Source organism: Podarcis tiliguerta (genome assembly GCF_965153285.1).
Source record: "Podarcis tiliguerta genome assembly, chromosome: 17".
NCBI classification, from domain to species: domain Eukaryota; kingdom Metazoa; phylum Chordata; class Lepidosauria; order Squamata; family Lacertidae; genus Podarcis; species Podarcis tiliguerta.
This window is the reverse complement of record NC_139550.1, coordinates 8,668,045-8,684,899: the sequence shown is the minus strand read 5'-3', so window position 1 is coordinate 8,684,899 and position 16,855 is coordinate 8,668,045. Positions and strand designations below refer to the sequence as shown.

The 16,855-nt window shown below is 41.2% G+C and overlaps 1 protein-coding gene across 4 annotated transcripts; it reads left to right on the top strand.

Annotated features, from left to right (window-relative positions):
• Positions 1 to 348: 348 nt before the first annotated feature.
• ADAD1 (adenosine deaminase domain containing 1) lies at positions 349 to 16,444 on the top strand. Of its 4 annotated transcripts, none has more exons than XM_083419966.1 (12): positions 349 to 405; positions 4,048 to 4,263; positions 5,527 to 5,715; positions 6,413 to 6,580; positions 6,982 to 7,068; positions 7,654 to 7,779; positions 8,487 to 8,610; positions 9,223 to 9,393; positions 10,668 to 10,894; positions 12,745 to 12,982; positions 13,531 to 13,663; positions 14,966 to 16,444. In XM_083419966.1, exons 2-12 carry the CDS (start codon positions 4,059 to 4,061, stop codon positions 15,077 to 15,079), a joined length of 1,782 nt encoding a protein of 593 aa, XP_083276092.1. In that variant the 5' UTR covers positions 349 to 405; positions 4,048 to 4,058; the 3' UTR covers positions 15,080 to 16,444. The 4 variants fall into 4 exon arrangements, with proteins under 4 accessions (XP_083276092.1, XP_083276094.1, XP_083276091.1 ...); XM_083419968.1 differs by having other exon boundaries at positions 371 to 580; XM_083419965.1 differs by lacking the exon at positions 349 to 405 and adding an exon at positions 3,601 to 3,905.
• The last annotated feature ends 411 nt before the right edge of the window (positions 16,445 to 16,855 follow it).

Genomic DNA, 16,855 nt, shown 5'->3' with positions numbered 1-16,855 from the left:
TGCATTTTTATTCTTATCATACAAAAATAAATGGTTTAATTGCAGCCCTAAAACTCTCCTTAGTAGAGCCCATGTAATCTTCATGCACCACACCCCTTCATCAATGAGGTCTCGCACAAACCATCTTTTCTACAGCAGGGGGAGAAACCTTTTCTTAATACTCCGCCTGTAGGATATACTAAACATATTATACAGTATGAAGAACAGGTCAGAGGTGTTTTTAAATGCTGGAGAAATGTTATAGTAATAAAAAGAAAAATGGGCTTTAAATAAGAAGAAAGGGAGAATGAACTCTCCCTGTCACCCCTTTTTTTCCTTTAGTTGGTTTGGTCCGTTGCTTTTCCTCCCGTGCTCCGTTTGCAGGGAGCCCAGATTGAGACGGGCTTGGTTGGGAGTTGCGTGTAGGTGAGGAGCAGTTGCAAGCTGGCTGGCTATTTCCACGTGTCAGCAGTTGCCTTTGATATGCAAAAGCATGTTTGGGGTCTTGTAATTGTACTCCTTGCGGGCTGAGCTGGTCACTTGTTATCCTCACTTACTGAGAAATTGCTAGCTCTCTACTTTCAGTTGTGCCAGTTCTAAAGTAGGTTTTCTGGATAAATTTTGCCAGTGTTTTTGAGATTTAATTTGAACATGAAATGTTTGTGTAGGGACACTTTTTTTAAAAAAAAAAAGCCTTCTCTTCATTAATGCCGTTTGGAATTTGGTTGAGTAATGCTTGATATATAAAATACAAACTTTTATTCTTTTAAAAAAATGGTTTTACTTAAAAGGAAGTAAATTGAGGATGGAAAGGTTAATGTGCATATAATGCCGTCATTTCTCTTAGAAATGTAGCAGGTGGCTTGGCCAGCCAGAAATGTGCTTTGCCTCTTGTTGCCTTTTTAAAAAAGTATTTTTATTTAGGTATCAAAAGATACAGAACATCAAAATAACTGCTCATAAATAGTAGAGGGAAGATCAGATACTGTAATAGCAGTATGGTGGCCAGGGTGAGAGGGGGGCATTCTTTTCTGCAGCTCCAAAGTTATGGAATTTCCTCCCTGCAGTGGGTCAGTGTATCTTGCTGTTAACCAGAAGGTTGGGGGTTCGAGCCCACCCAGGGTGGTTGCAGGGGGTTGAACTAGATGATCTTTAAGGTCCCTTCCATGTCCACAACTCTTGAGATTCTGTCTCTGCACTTTGACTAGGCTTTTGGCAAACGTTGAAGGCCCACTACTTTACTCTGATGATTATCACCTGCGTAGTGTGTCTTCAGGACCCTCCCTATTCCTGTGACTAATCTGTTTTAGCTGTGTTTAATTAGGAATTTCAAATAGTTTTAGCATGCCCCGGAACCTGCTGTTGGGAGGGTAATTAATAATAAAAACAATATTGTCGTCTTTGTAAGCTTTAGTTTCCGTCGCTGCCGTGGCTCTGTAATCAGTCATTATATTCAGAACTTCTGGGATGGGCTGGAAAGCATAAATGCTTTAAAAAGAAACTCAGATAAATGCTTTTGTATTGTTATGTGGTTCAGAGACCTTAGTGCGGTCTTATCATTGCTGGGGTTTGGGTTTCTTTGAGGGGGGGGGGTGCCTAATGAAAAGTTGAATGTAAGTGGGGAGCAAAGTGTAATTTGTTAGATGTGAATACAAGGCACAAAAAGAAAGTTAGTAGAGAAGTGTATTAAAATAAAATTAGTAGTGATAATAATAGAGCGTGATTATTAGAGCACAGATTCATTTTGAAGGATTGATGTCAGCGGAGAGAAAGCTAACTGAGGAGTCTGACCCAAATTTTTAATGCTGCTTTAGTGAATAAGAGATGTATTGTTTTGGTTTGAGATTTCCTGTAGAGATGTTCCAATTCCATTTGCTTCTCAGATGTGCACATTCTGTTTATTAGAGCTAATTTGGATGCATGGTAGTACCCTCCACAAGTGGTTTGTCTCTAATTTTTTTATATACGAAGGGTGTTTTTCATTTCTATTTTGCCATATTTGTTTTTCCTTTTCCCCTTTTGTTACTAAATTTGCAAATTAAAAATAAAGTTTTAATTTTTATAGCCAAGGTCTCTACTTATCGTCAAAAGTTCCCAAAAGTAGGGGCAATAAAAGGCCCCTCTGTTTTGTGTCTCTATCCCAACCATGATTTCTGATTATAGCCTTACTGCTTTTCTGTAAATTATGTAGAAGTTGAAGGAATTTGGAATCGAACCTCATTTGTTTTAAGAGAAGAAAGAAATAAAATCTGATTGTGGAATGCATTGTGAAATCCAGTGATGCTATTTAAGCTTATTTGCCAGTTCTTTTTCTGAAATAAAAAAAATTAAAGTATTTAAATCCTCCCTCTTACAAAGCCCACCTGATTTTTGCCAACCAGGTGAGGCGTTAATTCTGCTAATCTGTCTGCATGAAAATATTTTTGAATCTTGATTAATGCAGTTGAATGGTATGAGTCTAATCACAGGATCTTTGCCAGGTTTTGGTACCATTACTAACCTTGAGTCTTTCCAAGTTTCTGGAATTCATACCCCTTCTTTTTAATTCAGATATGATGCCAAGTTTTCTTTAAAATGTTTTGTTTAAAAGTCCCATAAACCACCCAAGCCAGGTGTTTTGGATATTTTTTTTTTTAAGGCACTTTCCATGTATTTTTACAGTGTGGTGCAATGATTAAAGTATTTGACTAGGGCCTGGGAGAGCAGGGTCCCCACACAGCTGTGAACCTCCCTGGGCCACCTTGGGCCTAACTTACTTCACAGGCTTTGGGGGGGGGGGAAGAACCATACATCCCACCAGGGCCAGATTTAGGTTTGATGAGGCCCTAAGCTACTGAAGGCAATGGGGCCCTTTATATGTTCAGCTGTCCTTGTTGTTGACAAGTGGTTGCCGTTTTTTGTGTTGCATATATGCCATATGGTAATTTATGGACCAGTCCATGCAGAATGTAGGCATCCTACATATAGCAATGAGCAAACCAGTGATATTTTAGGGAGCAGGCGGGGCCCATTACTTACATCACAGGAGCCTACACAACACAAAACACTGTTGCTGTATGCAGGTTTTATTTTATTTGTTTTTGTCTTGTATTTTGAAAATGTACATCCAGGATTTTTCCCTTTAAATTTTTTGGGGGCCCCCAAGAGAGTGGGGCCGTAAGCTATCGCTTGTCTAGCTTATACGTAAATCTGGCCACTGCCCCCCACCTTGAGACCGTTGGAAGATAAAAGTGGCGCAGTCATACTTTGGGTTACAGGCGCTTCAGGTTGCATTTTTTCAGGTTACGGACAGCTGAAACCCAGAAGTACCGGAACGGGTTACTTCCGGGTTTCGGTGGTCGCACATGCGCAGAAGTGCTAATTTGCGCATGTGCAGAAGCGCCGAATTGCAACCCGCGCGTGCACAAACGTGACGCTGCGGGTTGTGAACACGCATCCCGCACGCATCATATTCGCAACCCGAACGTCCACCGTATAGAGATGTAAATAATTAAAGAAATAATAAATAAATGTCCACAGGACCCCCCCCCCCAACACACATTTCAGGGGCGCCAGTGACCATTGAGCCGCTAGGACGATGGTGGATGTAGGGGGAGAGAGACCAAGGAAGCAAGCCGCCTGTGTTACGTGTAGGCCCTGCGAGTGGCGCACCCTGGCGCGAGGGTGTTCTCCCTCGGGCGGTTGTTGTGGGACCGCGAAAAGCGCTTCGAGAGCTTGAGCAGCCATGCCCCTCTGCAGCCTGCGCGCCCGGCTTCTGTTGGAATTGGTTTGGCCCGAAGGATGCTGCGTTCCGTTGGGCCAAGGTGGCGTCATTCCGTGGCTCCGGAAGGGAGGCCTACAGGCCCGGCGCATCGCTGCGCCATCTTGTCTGCGGAAGGATAGTGTTTTTGACCTTTGTTGTCGGTTTAAATCATTTTCTGAGGAAGGTCTGGTCAAGTCAGCGGTGTTTGGGTTCCTTTCCCCCTCCTCCTTATTGCGTTACTAGGAGCGGGCAGGTGTCCCTAAGGCTGGGCCCACACGCCCCAGCAGTCCTGAATCTCTGGCAATAACTCCTGCTTTTGTTTCCAGGTCGGAGCAAGATGGCGAGCGACTGGCCCCAGGCGTCCCGAGTGCCCAGCTTTGCCCAAATGCTAAAGAAGAACCTGCCCGCCCAGCCGCCGCCGCAACCTTCTCTGCAGGCCTCGGCTCCCTTGTTTCCGCAGGCAGAGAGCGCCAAAGCCATGTTTTTACCGGCAGAAACATCTAACATTTCCACCTTGGCTTCCAAGGTGACGAACATCTCAGGTAATCATATTGGTTTTTGTAAACCGTCGTTTTCGGCTGACGGTCTTGGAAGGCTTTTTTCCTGATATGTTGGGAGTATCTGAAGGGTTTTGCTTCTGTCTGGAAGAAAAGGCAGTTTCTGGCAGTTTTCTTGAATAATTTCTAACCCAGTGTCCCCCCCCCCCTCTCTTTGTGGCCAAATGCTGGCCAGAATATCTGGAGGTGGTGTGCCCTGGCCTCTCCAGATGTTGCCATGCTGTCCAAGGCTGTCAGAGTTAGGTCACATCTGCACGACATATTTTAGAGCCCTTTAAATTCTGTTTTAACTGCCATAGCTTTGCTCGAGGAATCCTACAAACTGTAGTTTTGCACTCAGAGCTACAGTTTCCAGTACCCTTAACTACTACCATTTCCACACTTTGGGTAGGCCGGGTGAGCCATAATTATTAAAGTGGCATAAGTGTTTCAAATAAGGCTATTTCCTATGTCTGATGTGATCGCAGCCAAATTAGCATTTTTAACTTACTCTGCTGGTCTTAACCTGTGCTCTTCCAAATTTCTGCTGCTGCTATTTGTTTTTGTTCTCCAAAATCGTTTTTGCTTTTGACAGCAAGGTTTCTTCACCGGCCTGGCCAAAACAAAAGATACTCATTGGCCATCTGAATGTTATGTGAGTTTATAACCTCTTAAGACCACATACCTGTGAAATCAGAATTTTTGGAGACTCCGAAGAAATGTGTGGAGAGAACATTGCCTTTCCTTATCTTAAAGCTACTTGTTCAAAGATCTTCCAGTTAATATCTCAATGCTTCATGTTTTATTGGTTTTAATATATGTTTTTGCTTTAATAATTAAAATCCCTATTGAGACAAGGAATCTAGATGCATTGCTATGGGATTGTGTTCACAGTTCTTTAACAGCCCCACATTTGTGTCTTTCTTTTTAAATATTTGTCTGTAAAGTCCCTTAATTATATGTGGAAATATCCCAAGAATTCCCCAGTATCCATAATAGGCTTTACGTGCAAGCAGTCTACAGTTCAATCCCACTCCACCTGATTGGCTCTCATTACCTTGTTCATTGGGTAAAATACCACATAAATGTCATATTTAAAACCTTCATAAAGTAACAACCCTGAAAATAAAAATAGCTTTCAAAAAGTTGAAAAATGTCATGAAGCCTTTGATAAGGTGAAGAAGCAGTTTCTGAATAGCCAAAAATGAACTGACAAAAGCTGCCAAGCAAATATTTTGACTTATGCTATTATCAACTAATGCATTTTAGGTCAAGTTCCTGACTGCCTATATTCCAAAGCAGGACCCATTGTTCCAATCACTTCACTTCCTCCCAAGAAAATTCCAAAGGAATTCGTCACAAAATATAAACGAGGGGATATAAACCCAGTATCTGCTTTGCATCAGTTTGCACAAATGCAGCGCGTACAGCTTGAATTAAAGGAAACAGTAGCAACAGGTAAATATATATATATTTAAAATAAAATCACTTTCTTGAGAATCCACTCTATTCTAGTACTGGGACATTACAGGTGCTGTTTAATAGGTGGCATTCAAAGTTGCCATATAATATTAGTTTTGTCCTCTGTTATTTCAATGGCTGTACAACTTGATTAAAACCGACCCATGACATACTATTCCTTGGTTGCCATTTAGATATTTTGCAGCCTTTCCTGTGCTACCGCTTCATAAAATGTTGGAGAGGTCACTTGCTTTTGCTTGGTTGCAACTTAGCAGCCTCACTCCCTGCTCTAGAAATGCGAAGCATAAGTCATAATGCTGGGAATTGGTGGAATCAGTAACTCCATCTAAAACATTTATCTAGAAGAAGTTTCTGTTCATCTGACAGTCCCAAATAACTGATTAGGAACCCAATTTAAATTGGAAATGAAAACGATATTCAAATTTTTGTCATACTTGAAGTTCGGTGTCACAATGATATGATAGCTATGTCTTGGTTTGGCTGGAGAATGAAGATTAGGAAAAAGCAGCGCTGTCTGCATATCCCTGGAATGCTTGGTTTTCTACCCAATATTGAGCTATTAGATACAACAGAATTCAAATTTGGTGAAATGCAATATTCATAAATTATAATAATATAAAACTTTTATAGTTGCATTTATCTAAAAAAAGATTTCCTGTGGCACTTTTTTAAGGTAATCTCTTGGGATCATACTTTGCATTTTGTGCTGTGGTTGATGGCATTCAGTATAAGACTGGATTGGGGCAAAACAAGAAGGAATCAAAATCCAATGCCGCGAAACTTGCTCTTGATGAATTACTGCAGTTAGATGAGACAGAACCAAAACCTCTAGAAAATCCAGGTACTTTTGCTACTATGATGTTTATCTCTTCACTGTCAGGTTCAGGGGTGGGGGAACAATGTTATCGTAGACTAACCCAATCTTTTATTCTGTATTGGGGCCCTAGCGCTGGGGATACTAAAAAGAGTGGTAGATAGTACTGTATCTTCTTGCCCCCGTTTCAAGTAGCACTGCCATGTTTTTGAATCTTCATAGTGTCTATGATGTGTCGGAATATTCCAAAGTTTTGGCCCCACGTGGTCTAGTTGTATTGCAGACAGCTGATGTGTGGGGTACTTTGACTATTCCAGGGACCAGTTGTGTTGGTTTGTAGCATATATTGGTTAAAGGAGCATATATTTCTCTTAAGTAACATGTTAGGTTGTTATCTTCTCATTTTTTCCAATTTGGTATCTTTGCAGGTCCTCCCAGGAATCTTTCAGAAACTACAACCGTAACTGAACCTCAAAGAACAGCTGAAGCTAGCTACATTTCAAAGCTTCCTTATGGTAGCCATTTTCTGTTTTTCTGTCAAATGTATGGTTGTGCATGTTCATTTTTTATCACCAAATAAACTGCTGTTTACATAGCAGTTTACCCGTGAGCCACTAACCCAGCGCTTGGGGTGCCAAGCAAGGCCTTCATTGGTGCCTTAACATCTGCGGGTGTTGGTTTGGTGATTGCTGTATAAAGTGTAGAATTGTTAGGCTTATAAAGATGGAACTTCGTTGTGGCATCTCAAGTTAGCTATCACTCTTTTTTTTTCGTTTTTGCTTTGTTTTGGGTCAACTAAAAACAACAATTATTGGTGATATAACCAGAGATACAGTAGGCTACATAATCTAGCGAATGGCATGGAAGAGCTGTTGTGTAAAGATAAGCTTGCTTGTGTACTACCTGTGTACTATTAAGGAATATTCTTACTTGAAGTACGCTCTGTGGACTCCCAAGAGAAGGATTTACCATTCCACACTTCCTCCTTATACCAAGGAGAATAAACATTCATGCACGCTGTTTTTCCCCTTTAGTGATGATCTCCAATATTTCTAAACAGTTGGTTTTGATGCTTTGCTTTTTCTTTATAACTTTACTAGAAGGGCTGCATCTTGCGTATGAAAAAATTTCTCAAGCTGTCAGGGAAACATTCAACAGTTTGACTGCTAAATATCCAGAGTACCAGAGTTGTAGCAGTTCGCTGGCTGCTTTCATAATTGAAAGAGGTAAGCACAAACGTTGTTGTTGTTTAAATTGCTCTAGGGCAGCAGTGGCAACTTCCGGCCTCCATAAAGCCACCCTATCCCCCCCCCCCCAGTCATGTGGTTTGGCTGAAACCATGCTCTCTCACTCATCACTGAAAGTTAGGCATGGCACTGGTGAGGATCTAGCGTCAAAATTCAAAAGGAAATATTGAGAGGTGCTGTGGCTTAGGAATTTGGCACATACAGTGGTACCTTGGTTTAAGAACAGCTTCGTTTATGAACAACTTGGATTAAGAACGCCGCAAACCCGGAAGTAGGTGTTTTGGGTTGTGAACTTTGCCTTGGAAGCACAACATGTTCCGCTTCTTGCTGAGTGTGTGCCATTTCCATTTGTAAATTGAGTCCCCTGCTGCTATGGGAAAGCACGCCTTGGTTTAAGAACGCTTTGGTTTAAGAACGGACTTCCAGAACAGATTAAGTTCGTAAACCAAGGTACCACTGTATAGCTTGGCTTGCATCTTATGTACGATGTTAGGTGATGGATAGGCCTGTCAAACTGGCCTACGGGGAGCTGACAGCTTGGGGTCCCAGTCCTTTGTTCAAATTCAGTTCTGCCCCCCTGCTCTAGGACGTATCTCTAAAAATATCATTGAATAAAAAGAAAGCTGAATTCCAAAACGGGCAACTAAATTTCTCAAATATTTATTTGTTTGTTTGTTTGTTTTTAGTTAGACAGCATGAGGTGGTAGCTATCGGAACAGGTGAATTCAACTATAGTCAATGTGGTCATCCAGATGGGAGAATATTACACGACTCTCATGCTGTTGTTACTGCAAGACGCTCTCTTCTCAGGTAAAAAAATAAATAACGCTGCTGCTTTTTCTCAAATTAAAACTGCTGCCGGTACACTTGTACCGTGCCTTGGAGGGCTAAACTGGTCAGGGACCCATACCAGGGTCTATTGGACTTAATAGACCAGAGCCAGTGTGGTGTAGTGGTTAAGAGCAGTAGTCTCGTAATCTGGGGAACCGGGTTCGCGTCTCCGCTCCTCCACATGCAGCTGCTGGGTGACCTTGGGCCAGTCACACTTCTTTGAAGTCTCTCAGCCCCACTCACCTCACAGAGTGTTTGTTGTGGGGGAGGAAGGGAAAAGGAGATTGTTAGCCGCTTTGAGACTCCTGAAGGGGAGTGAAAGGCGGGATATCAAATCCAAACTCCTCCTCTTCTTCTTCTTCTTCTTCTTCTTAAACTGTCATGCCAAGAATGCCCTGGGCCTCCCAGCCAACTGGGGACTCCCACCCCGGGCCTCAGGCCAGCTCTTCTGGGGCCGGCTAATTCTTGGGAATATGTAATTTGACTCTAAAAGTAATTTGACACTAAAAGTTTTGTGTTCCTCCTGGTTTCTCTAATACAGATTTTAAATGCATCCTGTGTTGTATCTGAAATACTTATGCTTCTTTCAAGGTATTTTTATAGACAGCTTTTGCTCTACTACAGTAAAAATGCTGCCATGATGGATAAGTCCATATTTTGCATTGAGCCATCTTCAAACTTGCTTGCGCTAAAACCAAACGTAAGCATATTTCTCTACATGAATCAGTTACCAAAAGGATCTGCTCAGATTAAGTCCAGGCTGTAAGTATGAGACATTCCAACATTATAAAGTTTAATTCATGCAGATGCGTTTTTCTCATTAAGATGGTTTTACATTGTATTTGCTGCACAAGAAAGTAATATTGATTAGTCTGATTTGTAACACATTATCGCAGAGGTTTGCAGTTACGATTATTGGAAGGCGAACCTACTGAAAAGAAAAAAGGAGATTAATGTAGAAGTGATGCAAAATCAAATTTAAATGAAGCCCAGTTCATACAGATAGCTGTTAATTTTATTTTCACAGCTTCAAACATCTCTCTTTTGATTTTCCCCAAGCACCGAGTTAGTGTAAATTTACAGTGCTTTGTTCACAACTGAAGGGATAGAACTCTCTTTGATAAATTAACTCATATGCAATTAGCCAATTATTACCAAACATGTTTTGCTTTTGTATGTATGTATGCAGACTTCTACCCATTTACAGTAGGTTTTTCTGGGCTGTGAACCAGTCATTCCACAGGAATAGAGGGCACTTTTTGGTGGGCACCACCTGTTTCCACCTTGGAAAGGAGCTCCCTGCCTCCCCAAACTGGCTCCGTTCATATTGAAGATGAAGACTAGCTGTTGCAGAATCCAAGCCTTAAAGGATCTCCCTTGTTGGCCTAGCTTCCTAGTGGTTGAGAAGGGGTCCTCTTGAAAGAAATAATTGATATTGTGACTGTGACAGCAGTTATGAATGTGGAGCCTGTCCTGTTATGTATGTTTCCATGTACAGTGGTACCTCAGGTTAAGTACTTAATTCATTCCGGAAGTCTGTTCTTAACCTGAAACTGTTCTTAACCTAAAGCACCACTTTAGCTAATGAGGCCTCCTGCTGCTGCTGCACTGCCGGAGCACAATTTCTGTTCTCATCCTGAAGCAAAGTTCTTAACCTGAAGCAATATTTCTGGGTTAGCAGAGTCTGTAACCTGAAGCGTATGTAACCTGAAGCGTATGTAACTTGAGGTACCACTGTATTAGCATGCTATTTCTTGCCAGGGTGATAGGAAAAGGTCAGTTGGAAGGAAATCACATACTGCTGATAGCTCCCTATTAGTCAAAGATACCATAGTTCTTTGAGCTGTTGACCTAGCACAAAAGGAGCCTTGCCAACTACCTTTAGTCCCTGAGAGGGGCTAGAACTTGAGTTCCGTCAAGTTCTGGCTGAAAAAAAAGCCCTGGTATAAAGGCATTCACTTAGAGGCTGACTTCTATTTTGCTATGACTGGGGAAACTGCTATATCTTAATTATTGTGCTATATACTTAATTATAGACGCCTCAGTCCCAATTCTGCATCTGCATTTGAAGCTGATGAGGAACTGTGCCTTCACGTCGCTGTTGAGGGCAAGGTTTATCTCACGGTCTACTGTCCTGCTGAAATTTCTAGAATAAGCAGCATGTCTGCTAGTGACAAACTGACAAGATGGGAAGTACTGGGTGTTCAGGGAGCCCTGCTAAGTCACTTCATTCAGCCCGTTTATGTTAACAGGATCATTGTTGGTAAGTGAGTGACTTCTACTTATTAAATTCTGTTAAAATGCATCATAACAAGTCACATACTTTCACGCTTGTCTGTTGGGTTGTTGTTGTTTTTTAAAAGATATTTATTAAAAGTTTTATAATTACAGAAAAAAGTGTCAAAGAAAAAAGAAACAATGAAAAATTTAACAAACAATACATCAAAAAAGGGAAAAAAAGAAAACAGAATATATAATAAAAAGGGGGAAAAAACACATCCAAATTCCATATCATTATCTTTCATTTACTTGTTTCCTCGACTTCCTCACACCTCCCTTTTTTGTATTCTAGTTCAAATGCTAATTCAGCAAATCCTTTCCCTCTTTCTCAATTTTTGTTCTATAAATTATCTTAACTCAATCTAACTTTAAATTTTCCACTTTAGCCCATTAACAATCAGTTTTTACTTAATTCTTTATAACATTTCTGCTAAAACCATATAGCTTCATTCCAGCATTCTTCTAACATTCATTAATTTTGCAATATTTCTGTAAATATACTTTAAATTTTTTCCAGTCTTCTTCCACCGACTCTTCTCCCTGGTCTCGGATTCTGCCAGTCATTTCCGCCATTTCCATATAGTCCATCAGCTTCATCTGCCTTTCTTCCCGGGTGGGTGTCTGTTGGCTTGTTAAGTGGCCCCCAAAACAGAACAGCTTCTGAAACATGAAATTTAGCTTTAAATTTGATAAATGTCTTATCTTTTTTCTATTCAAAGTATTTAACCAGCTTACAAAATTCAGTACTAAAATAGAAAACGACATTTTAAAAGCCTTTCACAACCTAGTGACCTCCAGATGCCATGGGTTACACTTCCCATAGCCCTGATGGGAACTGTAGTTCAAGATATCAAAACATAGTTTTGACAAATTTTGATTTACAGGTTGAAAGCTAAGTCTATCCAATCTCTGGGCCAATTGACATGAAATCAGTTCATCTGTATGCTACACTCGCATGGTGCTTGTACTTTTATTCTGCACCCTTTGCATGAAAAGATCACCTCTCTGCCATTTCTGATTGTGAACTCCAGTAATGTTTGAGAGAGAGTTCCATGTTTGTGCACACTTATGCACAGGGTAGAAAGCTGCACTTGGTGTAATAATAATAATATTATAATAATTTATTATTTGTACCCCGCCCATCTGGCTGGGTTTCCCCAGCCACTCTGGGCGGCTTCTACAAAGACCAAGAATACACTAAGATGTCACACGTTAAAAACTTCCCTGAACAGGGCTGCCTTAAGATGTCTTCTGAATGTCAGGTAGTTGTTTATCTCTTTGACATCTGATGGGAGGGCGTTCCACAGGGCGGGCGCCACTACCGAGAAGGCCCTCTGCCTGGTTCCCTGTGGCTTTGCTTCTCGCAATGAGGGAACCGCCAGAAGGCCCTCGGCGCTGGATCTCAGCGTCCAGGCAAAACGATGGGGGTGGAGACGCTACTTCAGGTATACTGGGCCGAGGCCGTTTAGGGCTTTAAAGGTTAACACCAACACTTTGAATTGTGCTCAAAAACGTGCTGGGAGCCAATGTAGGTCTTTCAAGACCGGTGTTATGTGGTAAACTTCCTAGTGCACATCCAGTATGCACCTTGTGTGTTTAGACTTGAGTCTCTTCTTTCAGTCAGTATTAAATATTGAAACACTGGCTGTTTCCTAGTATCTGCGTTCAGTGTGCTACATGTCTTGTTAACTTCTGAAAACCAATGTTCTATGGGAATTAGGCTTAAAGCAGAGTGTGAATGGTAACGGTACATCTCCATAGAGCAAAGGTTCAGAGTCTAGAAGCATGCCTTGATCTTCTCTAAATATTTGGTGTGGTTCTTAATGTTTTTAGGGGATGGGAACTGCCATGATACGCGAGGACTGGAAATAGCTATCAAACAACGGGTAGATGATGCTCTCACTTCAAAACTGCCCATGTTCTACATGGTGAACAAACCTCGCATTAGCTTGGTATCTGCTGCTTGCGCTGTACAGGTAGACTTGGAACGCAGATCTCTTAGTTTGAATTGGTCCCAAGGAGACTTGTCGTTGGAGGTCGTAGATGGGCTAAATGGGAAGATCACAGAAAGGTAAATGTTTATAACAAAAAGTACATTAAATTGAAAGAAGCACCTTAGCTTAATTGTCCTCTGTTCAAAACAAGTGGGAAGTTATTCTCATGTGCTCGGTCCCCGCTCCTGTCAACCTATCAGTTCAAAAGCACACCAAAAAGTGCAAGTAGATAAATAGGTACCGCTCCGGCGGGAAGGAAAACAGCGTTTTCGTGCACTGCTCTGGTTTCGGTGTTCCATTGCGCCAGAAGCGGCTTAGTCACACTGGCCACATGACCCGGAAAAACTGTCTGCAGACAAACGTCGGCTCCCTCGGCCTGTAGAGCAAGATGAGCGCCACAACCCCAGCATCATCCGCGACTGGACTTAACTGTCAGGGGTCCTTTACCTTTACTTTTAATCTTGGTTATGCATTCTATAAAATAACTTTGAAACAGAGGCTTCTAGTTTTCCACGTGACCCTAAAACCTGTTAAGGATTTTCAGTAACTTTGCTCTCTATAACTAGTTGAATTCAGACAAATAACTACTAGTGTGCTCTTTATCATCACTATTTTTCATACCTAGTTCACCCTTCAAAAGTGGCATTTCGATGGCAAGTCGTCTTTGCAAGGCCGCAATGTTAAGTCGTTTCAATTTAGTGGTTAAAGAATCAAAGAGAGATGATTTACTTAAAGCGGGCACGTACCACGAAGCAAAGGTAAGACTTGATGAAAGGAAACTTGCTGTAAGTGCAGATCTCGTGAATTCTATTTTGTTCATTCACTGAGTTCAGAATTGGTTTGGTCTTAGCAAGGGCAAACAGTATCCTAGATCTTGTTATTAGAGTAGCTGTTAATCTAAAGGTCACAGTTCAATACTATTCATTAATTTGGAAAGTAATTCAGTAGTATACATGGTTCTATTGTATTTTAGAACAAGAGCACATCAGTAATTTGTTTACCATGATACAGGGAAGAAATTTAGTAATCTATCCATCTGCTTTAACCAATGTGTTAAATTGGCTTTCATCTTGTATTTAAAAGATAGGAATAGCGTGATAAAGTAGCTGATAGATCCTTGTGCCCTCTTCAGCTTTGAACTGTAGAAAGGGCTGGGGCTGGGGGTTAAAGGCAGTTTGTATAGGTTAGTAGGGTAGGAGAATGTACACTCCTGACAGGAGGCTTAGTTGGATCAGAATTGAGTGTAAACTTCCAGAGTTAGTGCTAAATACAGTAATTCCGCTAAATGAGCCACACAGCTGCTAAAAGGCCGTGAGGGTTGGCGGTTCAAATCCCCATGACGGTGTGAGCTCCCGTTGCTCGGTCCCTGCTCCTGCCAACCTAGCAGTTCAAAAGCACGCAGTGCAAGTAGATAAATAGGTACCGCTCCGGCGGGAAGGTAAACGGCGTTTCCGTGCACTGCTCTGGTTCTCCAGAAGCGGCTTAGTCATGCTGGCCACATGACCCGGAAGCTTTACTCCCTCGGCCAGTAAAGCAAGATGAGCACCACAACCCCAGAGTCGTCTGCGACTGGTCCTAATGGTCAGGGTCCCTTTACCTTTTTACCCATGTACTATATGAAAGGGGCGCATTGGTTGCCAGATGTGAAATATATTGACGTTATTTTCAGCTCCCCTACCCAGCTACATTATGCAAGAGTGCTCTCCCCAGGGAGGCTTGCTTGTCACCTTATTTAGGTACCAAGTGAAAACATTTCACTGTAACCAGTCCTTTGGCAGATTAAGCAATTTATGTCTTTTTAAATATGTTTGTGGCGGGCGGGGTGGGGGGTGTTACTGGTTTTCATTTCTTAAATTGTATTTTGTGTTTTTATGTTGTGTATCGCCCTGTGATTTTTGGATGATAATTATTATTAATAATGATTTTATTAGAGATAAATAGGCCTTTTGGAGCATTTGTATTTCAACAAGCTTGCCGCACACAAACTTTCAAAACGCATTGTGAGGATTTCTTTATACCAACCTCCCTGTTAAATTATTAATTGAACTTTTAAAATTTAGATTATGGCAGAGTCCTACCAAGGAGCGAAATATTTGCTGAAAACCTACCTGGAGCAGCATGGTTTTGGGTCTTGGATTGTGAAGTCTCCGCGTATGGAACAATTCAGCATGTAAAGATTAATATATCGGCTCCAGAGCTCTTGAAGTAGACTAGTTTTTTTGAGTTTCTTAACTTTTTCATTGGTTAGTAGTTGTAGATCAGTACAGTGTCAACTGATTGCTGAAAAAAAATGTACATACGCAAAATAAGTTAGCTAAGTTGTTAATATATGCGGGCCATTTTTATTACTTAAGTCTCTTGCCAGCATAAAGATATCTGGCATTAAAGTATAGTTTGGTGTTTTATGTGTGTTATGCATTTGCAGTAATATATTTTTAATTGATTTCTCATACTTTGGCTACGAAGCTTTAAAATAAGTGAGGTTGAACAATGTAAAAGTGGAGAATTGTGTGCTGGCAATTATTATTTTGCCAGGTTCAGTACCTGCTTGTAATGGCAGTGCAAGCTACCGTGTCATCACCTTGTTTTAAAGATTGGTTGCTTCTCTTCTGGCTTTAAAAGCCACAATTTTCCTTATTAATCATCATTAAACTTTGGTGGGCTATATATTTTTTCAGTTGTGGGCACTCAAGTTTACGCCTGTAGGAAACTACAGCAGTAGAAAACCCCACAAGCGCAGTGTCAAACCAAATATGTGATCTACTCATGGTACATTATGGAAAACAGGCCTTCAAGCTTTTCAAGCCCAGTATTTTGTGCATAATTGTGTTTGCATTTGGAAACAACTTGGAAATTGTATCAGGTGTCTTAAATATTTCATTTGCAATTTGACCTCAGAGATGATGTTGATGACTTAATGTCCTTTTCCCTCTAAAATCCTTAAGACTGGAAGGGTCTTAATCACATACCGTAATTTGCCATTAAAATTAATCTACCCAGCTTCATAAAAAGTTGTGTGCGATACATCGATTTCCAAGAACTAGCAAGCTCACATTCTACTGCTTTTGTGGTCCAAATGGTAAAAATGTGCAAACCAGTAGCCAAAGGGATATATTTAATGCCATTTCATTGAAGTTGGTGTCGCCCCTTCAGGAGTTGGTTTATATAAGGGCCAGGTATCTTGGAAAAGGCATTTATTGTGGTTAAGCTGTTTCAAGAGTCCTCGTAATCTAAGTTTTTGAATCAAAGTGAAGGAGGTTTCATGTATATTGGCAGTCAAAAATACTATTTGCCAGGAACATGCTTGGAACTGAATGGCTGTAATGGATATATGACTGTCTGCATGGAGAGTCTTTCCTGGCCACAAAGCGGAGATGGATCTCTACAGTTGCACAAACAACAGGGCAAACAGCTTTTATACCATGTGAAGCCGCTGCCACCCAAGGATTTTCACAGCACCTTCATTGTGATACTTTTGTGAATGACGCAGGCCTGAGCATCTGAAGACTAGCCTGACCTACACTGTAACTTTTTTTTTTTTTTTTTTAAAGGGTGGTTTGACTCGCTGTTTTCTGATTCACATTTAGAGGCTTTGAACAGTAAGATGAGATTTCTAGTTTTTTAATAGGAATTATCCCGGGTAGCCTGCATGGTGCTTTCCACTTGGCTTACAATTCCCATCATCCCTGATCACTGGCCATGCTGACTGGGCATACTGGGAGTTGTAAGTCCCGCAACATCTGAGGGGCATCACTTTGGCTGCTCCTAAATTAGTGTGTGTTACCGAGCAATAACTTTTAGCCCGATGAAGAAATAAATGTGTTGGGGTTTTCTTTTTGTTAAATTGTGGGTCCCCCCCCCCCCCAATAAAACTTGTTTTTTGCTGAGAATTGTTGTTTGACTTGTATGGCTTGAAGTAATAATAATGTGTTCCTTTTCACTGGAAAGTT

Coding starts and splice junctions, on each gene's coding strand:
- ADAD1 (XM_083419965.1), top strand. CDS start 3,704: ATGCCCCTCTGCAGCCTGCGCGCCCGGCTTCTGTTGGAATTGGTTTGG. Junction 5,716..6,412: donor AAAGGAAACAGTAGCAACAG/GTAAATATATAT, acceptor CACTTTTTTAAG/GTAATCTCTTGGGATCATAC. Junction 9,394..10,667: donor GCTCAGATTAAGTCCAGGCT/GTAAGTATGAGA, acceptor ACTTAATTATAG/ACGCCTCAGTCCCAATTCTG.